The sequence below is a fragment of the Coregonus lavaretus genome, assembly GCF_964263955.1.
Source record: "Coregonus lavaretus genome assembly, chromosome: 14".
Lineage (NCBI taxonomy): Eukaryota > Metazoa > Chordata > Actinopteri > Salmoniformes > Salmonidae > Coregonus > Coregonus lavaretus.
In genome coordinates, this window is record NC_140001.1 from 30,430,846 (window position 1) to 30,453,170 (window position 22,325).

Consider the following 22,325-nt stretch of genomic DNA (forward strand, 5'->3'; position numbering starts at 1 on the left):
TCAGACAGGATGTACATGGCAGAGGAGTGTACACTCACAGTTTCCTCTCCCCCTCTGAGACACACACACACACACACACACAGTAGAAATTAGCATGAAAGGGGACCATTTTAAAGGTTGTTTGTGTATTTTCACTAACTGGGAATGTATTTGTATCTTTGTGTTTGTTTGTGTGTGTGTGTGTGTGTGCGTGGGGGAGGGGGAGGTCTGGTTGGCTTGCCTGAGTAAAAGTACTACGGATGTGGAAGATCTACCAGCAACCCTAACCTGTCTCCTAGTATCCTCAGGAATAAAATATAGCTATCTCCTCTCTCTCTTCCTCCCATCCTTCCCTCCTTCTCTCTCTTCCTCCCATCCTTCCCTCATCTCTCTTCCTCCCATCCTTCCCTCCTTCTCTCTCTTCCTCCCATCCTTCCCTCCTTCTCTCTCTTCCCCCTATCCTTCCCTCCTTCTCTCTCTTCCTCCCATCCTTCCCTCCTTCTCTCTCTTCCTCCCATCCTTCCCTCCTTCTCTCTCTTCCTCCCATCCTTCCCTCCTTCTCTCTCTTCCTCCCATCCTTCCCTCCTTCTCTCTCTTCCTCCCATCCTTCCCTCATCTCTCTTCCTCCATCCTTCCCTCCTTCTCTCTCTTCCTCCCATCCTTCCCTCCTTCTCTCTCTTCCTCCCATCCTTCCCTCCTTCTCTCTCTTCCTCCCATCCTTCCCTCCTTCTCTCTTCTTCCTCCCATCCTTCCCTCCTCAATAGGAGTTCAGGTGTGAAGGACAACCGTCTGTGGTATGGAGCGCTGGCTCTGGTCACCTTGGTCTTGTTCAGTGTGGCCGTAGGAGCTATGGTGTTCATGGCTCTGTTTTACACACACTCTCAGGCCTGTCTGCTCAACAAAGTGTTCCTGGGGGTCAACGGCAGCCTCTGTCTCATAGTTACTTTGCTGGCTATATCTCCCTTCATACAGAGACGTGAGTACACACACAAACACACACAGGGACACACACACACATACGGTAACAGTCCATCTGTTCTCCATCCAGTCCAGCCTAAGTCTGGCCTGCTCCAGCCAGGAGTGATCAGTGTGTACGTCATGTACCTCACCTTCTCAGCCTTCTCCAGCAAGCCCAAAGAGAGTAAGTATACTGGAGGCTCAGCCCATAGAGCGCTAGTGTTTCATTGCCTATACGAATAGCCTATTAACAGGTTTTATGTGTTTGCATTTTGTTAATTTACACTTTAAATGCCTCCACGAAAGCTATGCTCTGTTTGGCCCAATGTGCCTCTTGCAGTATTAACATGATCCTCTTCTTATTACTGTTCTCTCTCTCTTCCTCCCCTTTTTGCATGTCTTTCTCTCTCTCTCGCTCTCTCTCTCTCTCCCTCCCTCTCTCTGTCTCTATCTCCCTCCCTCTCTCTGTCTCTCTCTCTCTCTCTCGCTCTCTATCTCCCTCCCACTCTCTGTCTCTCTCTCTCTCTCTCCCTCCCTCGCTCTGTCTCTCTCTCTCTCTCTCCCTCTCCCTCTCTCTGTCCCTCTCTCTCTCTCTCTCTCTCTCTCTCTCTCTCTCTCTCTCTCTCTCTCTCTCTCTCTCTCTCTCTCTCTCTCTCTCTCTCTCTCTCTTTCTCGCTCTCTCTATCTCCATCTCTCTCTCTCTCTCTCTCTCTCTCTATCTCCCTCCCTCTCTCTGTCTCTCTCTCTCGCTATCTCCCTCTCTCTGTCTCTATCTCCCTCCCTCTCTCTGTCTCTCTCTCGCTCTCTATCTCCCTCCCGCTCTCTGTCTCTCTCTCTCTCTCCCTCCCTCTCTCTGTCTCTCTCTCGCTCTCCCTCTCTCTGTCCCTCTCGCTCTCTCTATCTATCTCCATATCTCTCTCTCTCTCTCTCTTTCTCTCTCTCTCTCTCTCTCTCTCTCTCTCTCTCTCTCTCTCTCTCTCTCTCTCTCTCTCTCTCTCTCTCTCTCTCTCTCGCTCTCTCTCTCTCTCTCTCTCTCTCTCTCTCTCTCTATCTATCTCTCTCTCTCTCTCTCTCTCTGTCCCTCTATCTCTCTCTCTCTCTCTCTTTCTCTCATTCTCACACTGTCTCATTGTAGTGTTGGAGGTTAATGGGGTGAATACGACAGTGTGTGTGTTCCCTTTCAACTCTGGATCAGAGAGCGACAAGAGGATTGTAACAGGAGTTGGAACTGTCATCCTGTTCGGCTGTGTGCTCTACTCTTGGCAAGACACACACACCGTTTTGCTTTCACCTATGCCCTGCTTTTAGATCAGTGCAGAGAGGAGAGGGGCTGTGTTTTTAGACTTTTAAGATGCTCCCACTGTAGAGATCTATAGCTGCAGTGAGGTAATTTGTTATTGACTGGAGCAAAAGTGAGAGGGTTTCTGATTGGCTGGAGCTGTTTATAGGGTGTGTGTGATTGGCTGGAACTGTTGAGAGTGTGTGTGTGATTGCCTGGATCTGTAGTGAGAGTGTCCAAATGTGTTTCACATTAAGCTCAGACATACTGCATTTCCTGTGTTCATCTCTGTAAAAGACTCCAGCTATTCTCAACCACAAGTAACTGGAAAAATGTAGGCTTGGGCGATATCCAAATTGTTGTACCTTCATACCGACCTTGTGCCATACCGGGATATTTGGTAATATCGGCATTGAACACAAGGGCCGCTGTTTTCAAACCCCACTGATACTCTGTAATCCGAAGGTTAGCAATGCTAACAAGTACATGTAAAATCCCATAGAGAATGCTAAGTAAATGCTAATGAGCGCATTGCAAACATTTTGTAAAGTTTCTGACCTAACCTATATAAGTATACAAGTAACTCAAAAATGCTACTCACAGTTTGCTGCACGCACAAAACAAATATTAGACAGAAAGGCTCTTGATCCATGGGGGGATTCTCTGCTGTTACCAAGCGAATGCTTGATTTTGGAAGAAGCTAACCATTTAGCTAGATAGCGAACTAGCTACTAAATTAGCAAACCAAATGCACAACTGCAGAGCATTTAGCACATTTTAGACAGTTAACTTAATAGTTATAAGTTATCTAGTTGGCAAACATTTAGTTGTGAATTCCGTACTGCAATTAGATCACCTTGCGCATGCTGCACAACAGTTAGTGACTTACAAGGCTCCAGTCTCTCTTCGTTGTGTGCTTGTAAGCAAACACCACGTGACACGTGACTGGGGACTACCATAAGCTTCGTAATAATGTGACAGGTGATATGAAGAACACAATGTTCTTCGTCTCCTAACGTATTACACAAGTTGACTACAGGTATTTATTTAAAAAGTAGCTACAAATATTCAAATGTATTAAAAAAACTTCTAAGAAATAATTTAAATGATATTGACAGTATTAAAAAACCATCCCGTGGCTATTTCCAAATACCCCTGTATACGGTATATACGGTATACCGCCCAAGCCTAGAAAATACTTCTGACAGATTTGTAATGGTGTGTGTGTGTGTGTGTGTGTGTGTGTGTGTGTGTGTGTGTGTGTGTGTGTGTGTGTGTGTGTGTGTGTGTAGTTTGACGTCCACCACCAGACGGAGCTCTGCAGCAATGCGTGTGATTAGGAACAGCGTGCCTGAAACTGAGGTAAGACCATCTACACACACACACACACACACACACACACACACATTACAGATCTGTCCGAATACATTTTTCCAGTTATTAGTGGTCCTGCCAATCACACCCTCCCAATAGCTCAGTGTGTGTCTGCACCAGAGTATGTGAGCAGAGTTGAGCGGTTGGAAATCCCGCTCCTCACTCACAGGAAAAGAAACTGCCGCTCCAAATTCACTCCATTCATTAAAATCACCATTTAACCAACACCCATCTATTTTTGTGACTACCTGGACCTATCATTTGGTTTTGAAGTATTGAAACAAAACCATATGATTTGAATGAAAGGTATTTTAATAAACATGAAAAGGTGAATGTAAGAAGCGCTCATCATTTCAAATAGGCTACATGTCATATTAAACAGCATACAAACACTAAATAGGTCAGGAGCCAGACAGGAAGTCTAAGAAGGATTGAAACATAATTATTTAGGCTATATTATTAGCCTATTGTTTCAATTATTTCAAGGCTATAGCCTACAAAGAAATACATTGTGAAGCATTTGCGAGTGCGACACTCTAGACTGGCAGGAACGTTAAGCGCTCAGCATTTAAACAACATTTTGGTGGATTCAATCATTATAGTCTATAAATTGCGCATATAGGCTGTGACTTACTTAGAATTAAATACAAATTAAATAAAAAATGCCTTATTGCCTTTGAATTCACTTTTAGAAACACGAGTTTGGCCAGAGTCTGTGGCTTCAGGCTCATGCCTGGTGCCTGGAGAGCAGGCCAGCAGTGGAGAATATCCTCTCCGCACTTGAAGAGCCACTGGGGATGCTAAACACCCTTCAGGCCACTCTTGCAAGGCTGGGCAGCGATGCAGAGTTGTATTTTTCTATAGGTAGGCCTAAAGGTTTTTAGGCACAATAGCCCAATCAAAACGGAAAGCTCCTTGAAAGAGGTAATATGTCAGGCCTATTGGGCCAAAATCAATGATAGCCTATTGCATAGATAATAGAACGAAAATGAACTAAACTTTTAAGAGATCAGATTTTTAGTTCATAAATACTTTGCTAGCTACCTACCTCGTTCCTTTCTGTTAGCATGTGCACGTAGTACACCATCATGCTTTCAGGATACGTGTCTTTTCAGATTCCACAGTGATTCTTTAGTTGTGTACACTACATCACAGCACTCCCTCTCTTGCTCTTGGTTTTCCTCGTCTTTCTTAGTCTCCTTGATTTTGCACCTGTGTGTTTTATCAGTTTCTTTATGAAAATATTTGGTGAACTCCATGACAGTAGCTAAAGCAAGGGGCTATAGCAGCACACAAGTAGCCTACAAATGCATGCTGGGCCTGGCATGCCCTGAGCTCGTGAAGTGAGCGCTTCTGGAGCGGTACTTGAGTGAAATTGGAGCGGGCGAGAAGGCTGACGCTCCAGCCTTTTTGAAACTCGCTCTGCGCTCCAGTCAAATTGGGCACGCTCCACTGCTCGCTCCGCTCCAGCTCAAATGCTCTGGTGTGCAAGTGTGTTCAGTGAAAGGGTTATGTATAGTTGATTAGTTGATACATTCCTGTACAAGTACTAACTCACCTCTCTCCGGCAGAGAGCTCGCTGCTGTTTCTGCTTTGGAGATGACACAGGTAAACACACACATATTCTTTCTCTTTTTCCTTCTCACTGCTTTCTGTATAAAATACCATCTCCCTCAGTATAAATAATAATAATTATATGCCATTTAGCAGACGCTTTTATCCAAAGCGACTTACAGTCATGCGTGCATACATTTTTTTTTGTGTATGGGTGGTCCCGGGGATCGAACCCACTACCTTAGCGTTGCAAGCGCCGTGCTCTACCAGCTGAGCTACAGAGGACCACTACTGTACTACTACTGTAACACCATCAGAAAGAGGCAGTGTTCTTGTATATTCTATCATAGGCATAGTAACAGTAAAGATGCAGGAACAGCATTGGTCAGTAAACAGAGATGATGTCACTGTTTCCAGGAGGTGACTATGACTGTAGTGGTTGGAGATAGACTAGTCAGTAGGAGAACTGAGAGAAGGCTGCAGCTGCCCTCTGGTGGGATAAAGTAGCACTGCAGCCAGGGAAAGAACGGAGAAGAAAGTCACTTCATTTATTAATGTATTATACAGAGAAAAAAATATGAATAAAACAACAAGTGTACAGTTCAGAACAATACAATGGATTTTAAAAAACGTAAGCCCTTCTCAGTAGACCTAATGATTTTCAGAGAGTTTCCTGTCCTGCAGAGGGGAGAGAGAAAAATATAGAGAGAGGAGAGACCAGGAAAAAAGAAGGAAATCAGGAATATTAAATAGTGAGAGTTTTATTGGACAGAGCAGGGTTTATCGTGATTATTATAATGATCTCAAAGAAGGTTTTATTTTCATCATACTTTCTGTTTTATGTGTAATGTTGCTGTGGTGTTGTGGTTGTGTTGACTGATGTAAGGTCGTAATAACGTTGCTGTGATCAATCAATCAAATGTATTTATAAAGCCCTTTTTACATCAGCAGTTGTCACAAAGTGCTTATACAGAAACCCAGCCTAAAACCCCAGAGAGCAAGCAATGCAGATGTAGAAGCACCGTGGCTAGGAAAAACTCCCTAGACAGGCAGGAACGTAGGAAGAAACCTAGAGCGGAACCAGACTCTGTGGGGTGGCCAGTCCTCTTCTGGCTGTGCCGAGTGATGATGATAAGACTACATGGCCATCCAGATCGTTCTTCAAGATGTTCAAATGTTCCTAGATGACCAGCAGGGTCAAATAATAATCACAGTGGTTTTAGAGGGTGCAACAGGTCAGCACCTCAGGAGTAAATGTCAGTTGGCTTTTCATAGCCGAGCATTCAGAAGTCGAGACAGCAGGTGCGGTATAGAGAGAGAGGGAGAGAGAAGGTCCGAGACGAGGTAGCACGACCAGTGAACAGGTCAGGGTTCCATAGCCACAGGCAGAACAGCAGAAACTGGATCAGCAGCACGACCAGGTGGACTGGGGACGGGGACAGCCAGGAGTCATCAGGCCAGGTAGTCCTGAGGCATGGTCCTAGGGCTCAGGTCCTCCGGGAGGGGAGAGAGAGAAAGAGAGAGGGATGGGAGAATTAGAGGGAGCATAACTAAGATCACACAGGACACCAGATAAGACAGGAGAATTACACTAGATAGGACAGACTGACCCTAGCCCCCCGGCACATAGACTATTGCAGCATAGATACTGGAGACTGAGACCGGGGGCGGGGTGTTGTGGTTGTGATTGTGTTGTGACTATGATGCAAGGTCGTAATAACGTTGCTGTGATGTTGTGGTTAAGACTATGATGTAAGGTCATAATATTGTTGCTGTGATGTTGTGGTTGTGGTTGTGACTATGATGTAAGGTCGTAATAACGTTGCTGTGATGTTGTGGTTGTGACTATGCTGTAAGGTCGTAATAACGTTGCTGTGATGTTGTGGTTGTGACTATGATTTAAGGTCGTAATAACGTTGTTGTGGTTGTGACTATGCTGTAAGGTCGTAATAATGTTGCTGTGATGTTGTGGTTGTGATTATGATGTAAGGTGGTAATAACGTTGCTGTGATGTTGTGGTTGTGTTGTCCAGATGACTATGATGAGGAGCAGACTGGAGGAGGACAAAACGTTTTATATGATGAGAAACAGGGAACCATCTACAGCTACACCTACTTCCACTTTGTCTTCTTCCTGGGTTCACTCTACGTCATGATGACTGTCACCAACTGGTTCCAGTAAGTAGCAGAGTTACTGGGAAACTTTAATTATAGCTTCAGTTAGTAGAATAGTTACTGGGAAACTTTAATTATAGCTTCAGTTAGTAGAATAGTTACTGGGAAACTTTAATTATACCTTCAGTTAGTAGAATAGTTACTGGGAAACTTTAATTATAGCTTCAGTTAGTAGAAAGTTACTGAGGAAACTTTAATTATAGCTTCAGTTAGTACAAGAGTTACTGGGAAACATCAGCTAGTAGAAGAGTTACTGGGGAAACTTTAATTATAGCTTCGGTTAGTAGAAAAGTTACTGAGGAAACTTTAATTATAGCTTCAGTTAGTACAAGAGTTACTGGGAAACTTTAATTATAGCTTCAGTTAGTAGAAGAGTTCGCCTACTGGGAAAACTTTAACTAGGTCCCAGTTAGTAGTAGAGTTACTAGGGAAACTTGAGTATGTCTCTGTAGTTATTCTGCTAATTTAAATGTTGTATAAAGCTAAGAGTATGCTATGTTTGTTTTCCCGTAGCTATGACAACCATAAGATAGAGAAGCTGCTAGATGGCAGTTGGTCTGTGTTCTGGATCAAGATGGCGTCCTGCTGGGTCTGTCTCATCCTCTACATGTGGACCCTGCTCACCCCAATGGTCTGCCCTAAACGCTTTGAGGCCTAACACACACACACACACTGAAACACAGCCCAACACTACTTTCAGCTTTCTACATGGGTTTTTTGTGTTGCCTTTTGTTTTTAATATTTAACTGTTTTTTATTGACTTTTTTTACCAGTTATGAATACTTTACATGGTTAAGCTATTTTTGCCTTGAAGGCAGTTGATGTCTTTCTTTTTTACTACCATTGATGTATGGAGTTACATTCAGGGTTGGACTCATAGACTGACTCTTGGGGCTGCCTAAAACAATGGGCTGGACCAATGTTCATACAATACTGTGTGTGGCTCCCCATGGCCATAGTGGTACCCTGATTCTGTTATGGGAGTGTCCAGCACCAATGTCATCTGTTATGGGAGTGTCCAGCACCAATGTCATCTGTTATGGGAGTGTCCAGCACCAATGTCATCTGTTATGGGAGTGTCCAGCACCAATGTCATCTGTTATGGGAGTGTCCAGCACCAATGTCATCTGTTATGGGAGTGTCCAGCACCAATGTCATTTGAACCCTGTTTACATGTTTGCTTACATGTGTGTTTTCCATACTTGTCTCTGTTTTCCCGTGATGGACCCAGACCTCCATATTGTTATTTTATTCCCATGAAAAGAAGTTCCATTTCTCAGGCTCATATATCAGCTGGAAGTGTCTTGCTTGCTTGTTATTGAACCCTTTTGTAGAAAACGTTTTCTATGCAATTAAACAAGCTGTTTTGATTTGATTTGCCTGTCATGTGAAACATGTTAATTAGAAGTAAATAGGATAGATTATATCAACGCTCCTTTTGAGCCAGAACATTTGTCGTTTCTACACACACATTTCTTGTACAGTGTTGTGTTTTTCAAACAAGCCTGTCTGACTAGCAGAGTGCTGGCGGGCAGGTAGAGGACTATTGGACCAGAGAGTCACTACTGTTGAAGGGAGGGAGGAGTAGCTGCATCATGGAGGGGAAAATCAACAGTTTGATTTAAACGTTTGCCAAAGGTAGATCTCAGAAACAAGGAATGGACACGCTCAAGTTTTTCACACGAGTACCTTCTCCCTCTATAACTGCCACAATCCTCCAACTCTTCGGCCCTAGAAACTTCCTTGGTGTGCTCTCTGTTGTTGCCTGTTGCTAATGAAGGGTTACGTACAGAGCCCCTTTCAGGTGTTTGAAAACAGAAGGGGAGGGGGATATGGGCCATGAACCGGGACCTTAGTGTGTAGTGGTGGTTACTCAACACTGGTTGTTGATGTTACTGACTGAACAAACCCAGACCAAGACTTGCCTGACAGGGAGCAAGAAACTCCAAACCTTTCAGCTATTATACTTACAACCCTACAGTATATAACCCTTTTGAAACTAATATGAAATATGTACACTTTGGTTTAATATAATGGTATTTGGTATTTGTTGAAGAAAAACAACTTGAAAATTGTGATATTGAAGATGTATGTATTTTTTTCCTTACATTTCAGATTAGCTAAATATCAGTGGAGTTCGCTGAAAATAACAATCAGATAACCCTATGAGCCAGCAGTTTGATGAGTTTGTTGATGCATATTTATGCCATTAAGTTTCCACTGTGACTGAAGTTTCTTCATTGTTATGAAGGGGTTAAACCCATCTAGAAGGATAGGATGTGTACAGGGTTAGGGTCAATTCATTATCCATTCAGTGATGTCATGGAGGGTATTGGAATTTCAATTAAACAATTAAAAGCTTCCATAAAAAAATTATAATAATTGTGAAGTAGAATTTCACTTCCATTTACTGAATGTACTGTATGATGCTGAATTGACTGGGACCCTGGTGTAAAACATGTGTTGACTGATCAGTTACTGTTTGCTATTATACATGCTATTACACATGTCATTTCAGACTAGTTGTGTTTTGTCATGGCTCCTGTGAATGAGCCAGATGGACATGACATGGTGCTCTACTGCAGCTCAGCTCTCCACATTCAGGTCAACCTCATGTTGAATCATTAGGGATCAAACCAAACCTTCTGATTAGGCTGTATGCTGCCATACATGATATGCTGTGGTCCATTTTCTGTTCTCCATTGTTAAGATAATCACTAACGCAAGTGCTCCTCTCCTTTAATTTTTGAAATGGGTGGGTGGGGGAGGGGGGGGTGGAAGGATTACTGTTATACTATTCCAGGTATCCCTACCTCTTTAAGGAATACCTGGAATAGTATTAACAGTAATCATTCTACCCCCCCCCCCCCATAAAAAAAAGAAGGGGAAAAAGGGGGTGGTTCTCCCACTGGCTATCCTAAGTTGAATGCACCGATTTGTAAGTCGCTCTGGATAAGAGTGTCTGCTAAATGACTTAAATGTAAATGCACAGGAGTGTGAGTGGAATGTGAGTGTGTTTGTCTCATTTATTTGCAGAGGAGCACTTTGCGTTAGTGAATTTTGGTCTGTGAAGAAGAACATTGAGTGTATGTGTGTACGTGTGCATGTTTCCAAACACACTGCTCACACTCATTCTCTGTACACAGTTTGATTTTGTCCTAAACAAAAAATAAAACGAACACCTTTTAAATTTGTTTGTGTTAAGTGATCTTGATAGCCTCAGCTTGAAGTACAGTGCCTTGGGGAAGAAATCCAACTGCATTCTATTCAACAACAACTAGCAATCTGTTCGATTTAGTAACACACCAAACAAAAGACTCAGAGAGGGAGTTTTATCAAATGTTCAGAATATTTATTCATAGATTTACTGAACAGAAAATGTGCTATATGACACATCTATTGAATGTAGCGTATGATGGACATTGGTTGTTTTAATGTAAGGGCAGTCAATACAGCTCCTTAATCTATCCCCCTTGTCTCTGTCAGTTTTCCTCCAATGGCAGAAAGAGGAGAGACCCTAACTACAGTTTGAACACCTAGATACAATAACCCTTGCCTCAGATAGTCGACATATACAGGTTTCACTACAATCTACATCAGTCTTTTAGTTGAACAAATTCCACATGTACACTACATTATAGCGTGTGTAGACACAGCATTAACAAGTCATGTCTGGAAGTCTGTTGCCCTGATGAGTAGACATCAGTCTTCATCCCAGGCAAAAGTCTAGCAGTAATAATAATGCTTTTATAAAAGGGATGATTGCTTGTGAAAAGCCCCTCTAAAAGCCTTGCTCCTCTAATAATGCCCTGCATAATGTTGCTTGGTCCCTTCTCCCATCTCCTCTCTCCTCTTTTTCCCTCTTCCTCTCTTTCTCCCCCTCTCTTCTCTGTCCCATCCTCATTGTCCTGTTCTCCTCCTCCTCCCTTCCTTCTCTCCTCTCCCACGCTGGGTGTGTTTATTCAGTGTTCTGGGCACTGTACTCTTGGTAATCTTCAGGGATGGTGTCTGTAGAGGGACAAACAGAACAGAGAGGTGTTGACTTAAACATCCTGTTTCAATGACAATACTTAGACAGCTTCTATCCTATCGGAGTGCTGTGACCGGGGCTAGTCTCTGTATCTGTCTGCTAGTTGGCTGAGTGGGCTGTCACTCACCGTTGCAGCGGTACTTGAGGTTGGACCAGATTATGTTTTCCTGGGAGAAACAGAAGACGCCCAGTCTCCCTCCTCGCATACTGGTGTCTATCTTCACCCCAGAGTCTGCTACCAGGTTAGGACCCTCATAGAAACGCGCCCTGAACACAACACACACACATGGTTCAGAGCGTTTGTGTGGGTGTGTGTGTGTTAGAGTGTGTAGTCTCGAAGCCCGACCCTAGGCAACACAGTGACTAGGGTCTAGTTTCAATGATGGACTCTTGGCATAGAGGAACTACGTCACTGGCTACATCACTACTTTATCTGCTTTAATAAAATACAAAATAATAACTAGAAAGATAGAGATCATGGAGGTTATTTTTAACGAGTGCATTTCGCAAGTGGCTACGTTAACTAAAACCACAGCAAAGATTTTTTGCCTGTAAACGTTCCTCTTTTTTTTTCTTATCGACATAGCCAGTGACGTAGTTCCTGTATGACAAAAGAGTCCATCATTGAAACCAGACCCTAGTCACTGTGTTGCCTAGGGTTGAGTTTTCGAGACTATAGTGTGTGTGGGTGTGTGCGCGTTTGTGTGGGTGGGTGGTTGTGTGTTTCTCACCTGATGTATCCAACCTGTGGTCTGTGCTGTAGGTACCAGCGGTAGGACACCTTGTCCTTCCAGCCCACGTTCCTCTTGTCCTTCCACAGCAGACGTACCTGGTCATTGGTGTCTCCTGTATGCCACAGGGAGTTCCTCAGATACTCCCCTGGACCTGTCTTAGACTTCACTGCCTGAAGGAGGGAGGAAGAGGTAGGATAAGGTAACAAAGAAAGGTCAGAAGCCTTTTGAGATTGATCACTATGTAAAACACATGGGAGCTTGCACACACACACACACACACCCCTATAGCTACCCTAGACCTATATGGCAGCAGGTAGCCTAGCCGTTAGAGCCAGTAACTGAAAGGTTGCTGGTTCAAATACCCGAGTTGACAAAGTGAAAAATCTGTCAATGTGCGCTTGAGCAAGGCACTTAACCCTAATTAGCTCCAGGGGCACTGTACTACTATGACTGACCCTGTAAAACAACACTGCACCTATCTGGCGTATGTGACTATTTATTTGTATTTTTACCTTGAGCTGTATGCCAGGCTCAGCCACAGCTCTGAAGGGTACAGCCTGCCAGTAGGTCTGCTCAGTCTGTTTCCACATGACCACGTAGAAGGAGGAGGAGTCCTGGTAGCCGAAGATGAAGCCTGCGTAGTCATCATCAGTCACCGTGTTGACATGGAACGTCCCCTCAAAGTCCACCCCACTGAACGCTGTGTAGCCTACACACACACACACACACACACACACACACACACACACACACACACACACACACACACACACACACACACACACACACACACACACACACACACACACAGGCTTATTACATACACACACACTGAACAATGTGGGGCCTACACAGACAGCACAGGTGGCAGAGAGAGGGTGGACATCTGCCTGTCAAATGGAAACTGACAGTTGTCATACCTACAGCGAGGCCAGGGTCAGAGTTCATAGTCTGGACTATCTCCATACCCTGGGGAGAGAGAGAGAGTTATGATACTACAGATGGCATACTACTGAAAACTCCACTACCTACACAGCATTGATCAAAATTAATCAAATAACTCAATCAAGGAACGAATGGTTTACTTTATGCTCTTATTTTGCATACTCTTTGACTCTACAACTGTTATCGTTACTCAATATCTGCTAGATTACTAAAATGTCATAAGACGATAAGGTCACCTGGTTGAGAACCACCCAGTTAGGATCAATCTGGGCGTCACCCTCAGGGTCCAGTACTACCGTCTGATAGGCTCTGAAGTCAGTCAGGGTGACCTCAGCGTTCTCTGGACAGTTGTCTATCCTGTCAATCACCTTGTCCTGGTCAAAGTCCCCTGCACACGCATCACCCACACCATCATCTGGAACACACACACACACCACACATACACTAGCGGTCAAGGGTTTTTCTTTCTTTCTTTCTTATTGTAGAATAATAGTGAAGACATCAAAACTATGAAATAACACATATGGAATCATGTAGTAACCAAAAATGTGCTAAACAAATCAAAATATATTTGAGATTTGAGATTCTTCAAATAGCCACCCTTTGCCTTGATGACAGCTTTGCACACTCTTGGCATTCTCTCAACCAGCTTCATGAGGTAGTCACCTGGAATGCATTTCAATTAACAGGTGTGCCTTCTTAAAAGTTAATTTGTGGCATTTCTTTCCTTCTTAATGCGTTTGAGCCAATCAGTTGTGTTGTGACAAGGTGGGGGGGTATACAGAAGATAGCTCTATTTGGTAAAATACCAAGTCCATATTATGGCAAGAACAGCTCAAATAAGCAAAGAGAAACGACAGTCCATCATTACTTTAAGACATGAAGGTTAGCCAATACGGAACATTTCAAGAACTTTGAAAGTTTCTTCAAGTGCAGTTGCAAAAACCATCAAGCGCTATGATGAAACTGGCTCTCATGAGCACCGCCACAGGAATGGAAGAGGAGTGTGTGAATCAGGCCTTCATGGTCGAATTGCTGCAAAGAAACCACTACTAAAGGACACCAATAAGAAGAAGAGACTTGCTTGGGCCAAGAAACACGAGCAATGGACATTAGACCGGTGGAAATGTGTCCTTTGGTCTGGAGTCCAAATTTGAGATTTTTGGTTCCAACCGCCTTGTCTTTGTGAGACGCAGTGTGGGTGAGCGGATTATCTCCGCATGTATATTTCCCACCGTAAAGCATGGAGGAGAAGGTGTTATGGTGTGGGGGTGCTTTGCTGGTGACACTGTCTGTGATTTATTTAGAATTCAAGGCACACTTAACCAGCATGGCTACCACAGCATTCTGCAGCGATACGCCATCCCATCTGGTTTGGGCTTAGTGGGACTATCATTTGTTTTTCAACAGGACGATGACCCAACACACCTCCAGGCTGTGTAAGGGCTATTTTACCAAGAAGGAGAGTGATGGAGTGCTGCATCAGATGACCTGGCCTCCACAATCCCCCGACCTCAACCAAATTGAGATGGTTTGGGATGAGTCGGACCACAGAGTGAAGGAAAAGCAGCCAACAAGTGCTCAGCATACGTGGGAACTCCTTCAAGACTGTTGGAAAACATTCCAGGTGAAGCTAGTTGAGAGAATGCCAAGAGTGTGCAAAGCTGTCATCAAGGCAAAGGGTGGCTATTTGAAGAATCTCAAATATAAAATATATTTTGATTTGTTTAATACTTTTTTGGGTACTACATGATTTTCCATATGTGTTATTTCATAGTTTTGATGTCTTCACTATTATTTTACAATGTAGAAAATAGTAAAAAATAAAGAAAAATCCTTGAATGAGTAGGTGTTCTAAAACTTTTGACCGGTAGTGTACATGCCGGATTAGTGTACTGTACATTAATCCATCATTGAGCCAGCTAATTCTTTGTGACATACACACACACACACACACACACACACACACACACACACACACACACACACACACACACACTGAAGAACAACTAGACTAGAGAGACCATTGCTATAATACAGCAGGAAGGAAGAGGATCAGTGTTGTGACTGACTGTCCTCATCTGTCTGGTCAGGGTTGACCACCAGTCTGCAGTTGTCTGCTTGGTCCAGGATACCATCGTTGTCATCGTCATCGTCACACTCGTCTCCCTGTCCGTCCTTATCTGTGTCCAGCTGGGAGGAGTTGATGACTGTAGGACAGTTGTCCTTAGTGTTCTGGTGACCATCTCCATCACTGATAGAGAGGAGAGTCAAAGTCAACCCAGTACACTCACTATCAGTAAGTATCACTTCTAAAGGTGAGGATGTGTTTATAGAAGGCTCTACCTGTCTATGTTGGTGTCACATGTGTCTCCTACAAGATCATCATCAACATCTGACTGTGGGAGAAGAAACATAAATATTATTCAATATTCTCATGAGGCTGCACTACCCTGTTACTGGCTACTGGCTACATTAACAGTGGGTTTCTGTCTGGGGTTGGGGTAAAGGTTTGATATTTGGTAGGATATTTGACCTGTGGGTGGTGGTGCTATAGTTGTGTTGTGGCTGTGGATGTGTTGTGGTTGTGTTGTGCAGTGCAGTGCTGTAGTTGTGATGTGCTATGGTTGTGTTTTGGTTGTGTTGTAGTTGTGCTATGGTTCTGTTGTGGTTGTGTTGTTGTTGTTTTACGGTTACCTGGTTGGGGTTGACCATGTCAGGACAGCTGTCACAGGCGTCTCCCACCCCATCGTTGTCTCGGTCCCTCTGGTCTGGGTTGGGCACACGCTGGCAGTTATCCAGAATGTTCTTCAGGCCTGACCACAAAACACACACACAGATGAAAACACAGACACAGTTCTTTTTCTAGTCTGAGTGTTAGTTTCCTCGGGCTCCAGATGACAGTGTTTGTTTAGGGCAGAGGTGAATAGTTTCCACTGGCTCTCAGCTGCTGGCAGGGTTTATAATGGAATGGGAGAAAAAAAAATCAGAGGAGACAGACATGACCAAGCGCTCAGTGTTAGAGGGGGAGACATGACCAAACGATCAAGGGGTTGGAGACCTGCCCCAGTGCACAGACAGGAAACATCAAACGCACACACACACACACACGCACACACACACACAATAAACCGGGGTACACTTTCACTGCATCTGCCAATGGAACAAATGAGAGGTTTTTTTAAAGGGTAATCTAGTAGCTAAAGAGCACATCATTCAGAATCAGAGCTTTTTATAAAACAACAGCTACGATTCCAAATGGATCAATTATAATCAGAAATGGGAACTCATTTAAACCAATGTTTTACTAGTGTTTTGAACTTTATGAGGCTGAACCCTACCCCAGCTCCTGTTTTCCCTGTAAAGAGATGAGCTAATAGGTAGAAGACTTCCCACAGGGGCCAGTATGAAAAAAATAAAATAAAAATAATAATAAAAGATTATGCACTCACTAACTGTAAGTCGCTCTGGATAAGAGCGTCTGATAAATGACAAAAAAATAAATAAAAAATTAATAAATAAAATACTTTGATGGAAGACAGACTGATACAGACAGAGGATGTGAATGGATTCAACAGATATGGTTCCGCTCTGTTGAAGACAATGATCAAGTCTGGAACCGCTAGAGACAGGAGACATGCTGTTTTAAACCAGACAGCTAAACTGACCTCAGACTAATTGTGGTTTTGGAAAATAGATCTTAACGTCATGGATAAAGACGTCTTAATGTGACAAAGTACTGCTACAGTCACTACCTTAAAATAAATCACTAGCTGTGGTACACTTTCCTTCTGTCTCCAACTCTCTAATGACCAAAGCCTGGGGAAGGCATGTCAAAGCACGCACACACACACACCGTCTCCATCCATGTCATCGTCACAGTCATCGCCTAGCCCGTCCTTGTCCGTGTCCCGCTGATCAGGGTTCTCCGTCGTCAAGCAGTTGTCACACGCATCGCCATAGAGATCCTTATCGCTGTTCTTCTGGTCCACGTTAGGATGCAGCCAACAGTTATCCTGAGTTACACAGAGACAGGGTTACTGCACGTGTTAAAGGTGTATCCTACCTGCTTGTGAATATACTATACCCGAAAGGCGTGTAACAGTTGTGTACCTCTATGTTAACGATGCCGTCACTATCAGCGTCATCATCACAGGCGTCCCCAAGCCCGTCCCTGTCTGCGTCCTCTTGGCCAGAGTTAGGAACAAACACACAGTTGTCCTGGAAACAAACATGGAGGCTGCCTTACTAAGGGGGAGAGGGAGAGGGTGAGAGAGAGGGAGAGGTAGAAGGAGAGGGAGAGGTAGAGAAGTAGATGACCTGGATTTTACCTTCTTACAGCTGTTGTCCCTGCACCTCAGCTTGTCGTCAGGATAAGCATCTATGTCTGTGTCCTTCCCACACACATAGCCGTTACCTGCCCACCCTATGTCACACTGATGGGCGGAAGAGGAAAGGTTTTGGATTAGATTTTAGATTGACTGCGCATTAATGTCACGTGTGTGTTCTCACCTGGCAGCTGATGCTCCCGTCTCTCTCCACTACACACTGTGCATTGTTGTCACAGGGGTTGGGCTGGCCGTTCCCACAGAGCCTCTCCCCCCTGCAGCCCCTCACCTGGTCCCCAGAGAAGCCACTCTTACACTCCCCACAGCGGAATGAACCCTGGGAGAGACAACAAATACAGGCCCAGGCTTCAACTCAGGCCTACTATCAACAGGCTTAAATGGGAATATTCAAGCTGCTGTGACTCTTACCCTGGTGTTGTGGCAGTGAGAGTTGGCGGTGCAGCCTCCATTGTCAGGAGGACCCTGGCATTCATCTATGTCGTCACACACCTACAGACACACATGGAGAGGAATACACACACACACACACACACACACACACACACACACACACACACACACACACACACACACACACACACACTGTAACCAGTGGTGTAGTGGTGCTTGGAGAAGTGGGTAAAGATTTGCTTGGAGAAGTGGGTAGAAATTCCCAAAGGGCCCGCCCGACGAAGGAAAGGCGCCCTGTGTGAAAAGTTCTATGACAAACAGTGACATACACTAAAATGATCAATCCTTATTGGTCTTTCACAGTCAGGCCAACCCAAGCTGTTCTGTGCAAGTTGGCCTACTGTTGAAATTGATCAATGAAGCTGTCAACTGTGTCAGAAATTCACAGGTTTCTGATTTTCCCTTTTTGGGGGGGTTTTCGCTCTTTTTTTTTTTTAAACAACAACATTTGAAGTTTTAAGTCCACAACAATGCTTAAACCACATCAGGAGACCACTTTTGAGGTTTGGGAAAAATCTAAGACATTTTTATTTTTGAGTGTACACTACGAGTCAAAGGTTTTAGAACACCTACTCATTCAAGGGTTTTTCTTTATTTTTACTATTTTCTACATTGTAGAACAATAGTGAAGACATTAAAACTATGAAATAACACATGTGGAATCATGTATTAACCAAAAAAGTGCTAAACAAATCCAAATATATTTAATATTCTTCAAATAGCCACCATTTGCCTTGATGACAGCTTTGCACACTTCTGGCATTCTCTCAACCAGCTTCATGAGGTAGTCACCTGGAATGCATTTCAATTAACAGGTGTGCCTTCTTAAAAGTTAATTTGTGGAATTTCTTTCCTTCTTAATGCGTTTGAGCCAATCAGTTGTGTTGTGACAAGTTAGTGGCGGTATACAGAAGATGGACCAAGTCCATATTATGGCAAGAACAGCTCAAATAAGCAAAGAGAAACGACAGTCCATCATTACTTTAAGACATAAAGGTCAGTCAATACGGAAAATGTCAAGAACTTGCAGTCGCAAAAACCATCAAGCGCTATGATGAAACTGGCTCTCATGAGGACCGCCACAGGAATGGAAGACCCAGAGTTACCTATGCAGCAGAGGATAAGTTCATTAGAGTTACCAGCCTCAGAAATTGCAGCCCAAATAAATGCTTCACAGAGTTCAAGTAACAGACACATCTCAACATCAACTGTTCAGAGGAGACTGTGTGAATCAGGCCTTCATGGTCGAATTGCTGCAAAGGAACCACTACTAAAGGACACCAATAAGAAGAAGAGACTTGCTTGGGCCAAGAAACACGAGCAATGGACATTAGACCGGTGGAAATTTGTCCCATGGTCTGGAGTCCAAATTTGATCTTTTTGGTTCCAACCGCCGTGTCTTTGTGAGACGCAGTGTGGGTGAAAGGATGATCTCCGCATGTGTAGTTCCCACTGTAAAGCATGGAGGAGGAGGTGTTATGATGTGGGGGTGCTTTGCTGGTGACACTGTCTGTGATTTATTTAGAATTCAAGGCACACTTAACCAGCATGGCTACCACAGAATTCTGCAGGGATACGCCATCCCATCTGGTTTGGGCTTAGTGGGACTATCATTAGTTTTTCAACAGGACAATGACCCAACACACCTCCAGGCTGTTTAAGGGCTATTGTACCAAGAAGGATAGTGATGGAGTGCTGCATCAGATGACCTGGCCTCCACAATCCCCCGACCTCAACCAAATTGAAATGGTTTGGAATGAGTCGGACAGCAGCGTGAAGGAAAAGCAGCCAACAAGTGCTCAGCATATGTGGGAACTCCTTCAAGACTGTTGTATAAGCATTCCAGGTGAAGCTGGTTGAGAGAATGCCAAAAGTGTGCAAAGCTGTCATCAAGGCAAAGGGTGGCTATTTGAAGAATCTCAAATATAAAATATACTTTGATTTGTTTAACACCTTTTTGGTTACTACATGATTCCATATGTGTTATTTCATAATTTTGATGTCTTCACTATTATTCTACAATGTAGAAAATAGTAAAAATAAAGAAAAACCCTTGAATGAGTAGGTGTTCTAAAACTTTGGACCGGTAGTGTATAGCACTGTTGTTTGGTTAGCAGTGTTTCTGTAGCGCACAAGTTTGCAAAACAAATGGCCACTGGATTGATGCAAATAATCATGATACCATTCTGTCAGGTAGGCATAGGCTACTTTGTAGTTAGTTAACATTTAATGAGAAGGTTTTTGAGAAAGCCTTTCCATCTACCAGAAGACAGTTAGGCCTGTCATTAGAATCGCTATATTTTTCCTTTTCCTTCATTGTTTGAAACCTGGATGTTTTACTTCATATTATGACGCATGTCTTGCGTTGCTTCAAAGTAGCCTATAACCAAAATCCCACCATAGAAACGTGGAGGCAATTATTTTATAAAGACTTCCTCATATGTGCTCTCCTGCTCTACTGGTTTTCAAATGAACTTTCTTTCATTGTCTTGCAGCCAAAGGCATGATCCTATTCATATTAGCAACACATGATTGTTGTTGCATCTTTAGATTTAACCTCTTTCTAAATTTCAAACGTATATTTCAATCTCTGTCCATGAAACCGCTCGCATGTGTGGTGCGCATTATAGACCGTTTTTTACCTGCAAATTGCATTTTGGAACATTTGCGCGTAGCCATCTGCACATTGCTGCACTTAAAATGAGAATAAATAATATTTGATCAACATTTTAAGCTAAGCATTCTGATCTGTTCCATCAGCCTTACTAATTGATACAGCTTATACCTCCACTACACTACTTTGATAGTCATTGTGGGTATTAAGAAGTGAGTATGTGCAATGCCCACAAAAATAAGTGGGTATATGGTGTATACCTGCGTATACCCTCCACTACACCACTGACTGTAACAAGGCACAATAACAGCAGCTCTCTTAAGTATAACACACTCTATACCGTGTGCCTATTACTGTTTATAAGCAATTTGCATGTGTGGTACCTGTTTGTGTGACTGTGTGGTACCTGTTTCTGTGACTGTGTGGTACCTGTTTGTGTGACTATACGTTACCTGTTTGTGTGACTGTGCGTAGGACACTCCCACTCCGTTGATCTCAAGACCAGTGTATCCCAGAGGGCATCTCTCACAGCGGAACCCAGGAGCCGTGTTCACACACCTCACACCGGGGAAGCAGGGGTTAAACTGGCACTGCAACACACACGCACACACACACGTTAGTGTTCACACCATACGCTGGGGAAGTAGGGGTTAAAGGTTCAACTGACCCAGTAACACACACACCCCCCTACCTCGTCCACGTCATCACAGTAAACTCCGTCTCCAGTGTATCCGTCGGGGCAGGGGGCGCAGGTGAAGCGTCCTCCCTCGGCCGGGATACACATGTCCTGATTGAAACACACCCCTGGACTACACTGGGACGGGCCTGGCCGTGCACCTGTACCTGGGCCTGACGCCATGTTGCCACTCAGACCTACAGACAGAGACACACGCATGTATAGTATAACAACGCACATAACTTGAGTATCCTCAATCAGTATCAGTCTCATCAGTATTTTATTAATCAGGTTTCAGTTGACAGTTAAAATAAGAGCATGCATATAAGTAAGTCATTCATTATTATCAGAAATCATTAGTCCTAAGCAGTAACAGTAGCATTGTATTAGTAGTAATAGATCTAAGAGAACAGCTTACCACATGCCAGACACTCTGAGATGGTGTTTCTAAGGAATGTGGTCTCCTTAATCTTTTAGGGGGAAAGAAAATACCAGTTTACTGTAGATACAGAGAAAAAGACATACATGGTGGTGCCTTAAAAGGTGAGGGTACAACATCATATCTACTGTAAGGCAGGAGATGTACCTGTTGGAGGAGCAGGTCCTTCATCTCTGACATCATCTTGTTGAGCGCCAACATCTGAGACGGGTCCTGTCCGCCTGCCTGGAGGCCTGTGGGAAATGCAATCTTTAGCTACAGTTTAGCTAAAGTGTATTTCTATGTTCCATCATACAGACTACATGACTTGATGGTTTATGCTAACTTATGTCGAAATGCGGGTCTCAAGTGGGTCAAATGTACAGTATGGCAGAGACCCACAATGTGACATCAGAAACAGTCAAGACATGTTTCAGGCAGCCTGATAGCCTTTACAACAGGCCTGTGTTCTTACCCAGTAGCTGAATAGTACCCAGAGACTCGCTCTGCTGCATGCTGCAGTCCTGAAGTGTAGCAACGTTATTTAAGGTGTCCTCTATCACCAGTTTCAGGTCCGTCAACTCATCCTGACAGAAACAGGTGGACAAGAGGTTGGTGAGTGATAACACAAAAAAATCTTACTCATCTGTATCTATGCTAGTCTTGTGTCTCACCTGCCCGGTTGGCTGCAGGGTCCTAAGCGCCACCATGTTGTGTCCAGGTGTTAGCGTCCCAAAGGCAGCAGGCAGCTCGTCCACAGTGTGAGCCAGTCTACAGTCTACGTAGACCGCC

The 22,325-nt window shown here is 43.8% G+C and overlaps 2 protein-coding genes across 2 annotated transcripts in view; one reads left to right on the top strand and one right to left on the bottom strand.

Moving 5' to 3' along the window:
- The window catches only part of LOC311141111 (serine incorporator 5-like), a 43,225-nt gene extending 35,013 nt beyond the window's left edge, over nt 1-8,212 (top strand). The window contains exons 4-10 of the mRNA XM_084176375.1: nt 744-955; nt 1,028-1,120; nt 2,072-2,198; nt 3,508-3,577; nt 5,161-5,197; nt 7,176-7,320; nt 7,831-8,212. Coding sequence (XP_084032501.1) covers nt 744-955; nt 1,028-1,120; nt 2,072-2,198; nt 3,508-3,577; nt 5,161-5,197; nt 7,176-7,320; nt 7,831-7,975 — 829 coding nt within the window. The 3' untranslated portion in view covers nt 7,976-8,212. The remainder of the gene's footprint in view (nt 1-743; nt 956-1,027; nt 1,121-2,071; nt 2,199-3,507; nt 3,578-5,160; nt 5,198-7,175; nt 7,321-7,830) is intronic.
- A 2,435-nt stretch (nt 8,213-10,647) lies between these two features.
- On the bottom strand, nt 10,648-22,319 carry LOC311141868 (thrombospondin-4-B-like). The gene is made up of 20 exons (XM_084177365.1): nt 22,208-22,319; nt 22,009-22,120; nt 21,702-21,787; nt 21,534-21,585; nt 21,131-21,312; nt 20,892-21,029; nt 17,784-17,864; nt 17,539-17,691; nt 17,358-17,462; nt 17,140-17,247; nt 16,883-17,042; nt 15,724-15,842; nt 15,373-15,425; nt 15,099-15,280; nt 13,263-13,441; nt 13,002-13,050; nt 12,594-12,790; nt 12,079-12,251; nt 11,475-11,614; nt 10,648-11,325 (listed from the first exon to the last, which is right to left on the bottom strand). The coding sequence occupies exons 1-20, from the start codon at nt 22,241-22,243 to the stop codon at nt 11,276-11,278; spliced, it is 2,355 nt and encodes a 784-aa protein (XP_084033491.1). The 5' UTR covers nt 22,244-22,319; the 3' UTR covers nt 10,648-11,275.
- Between the last annotated feature and the right edge of the window lie 6 nt (nt 22,320-22,325).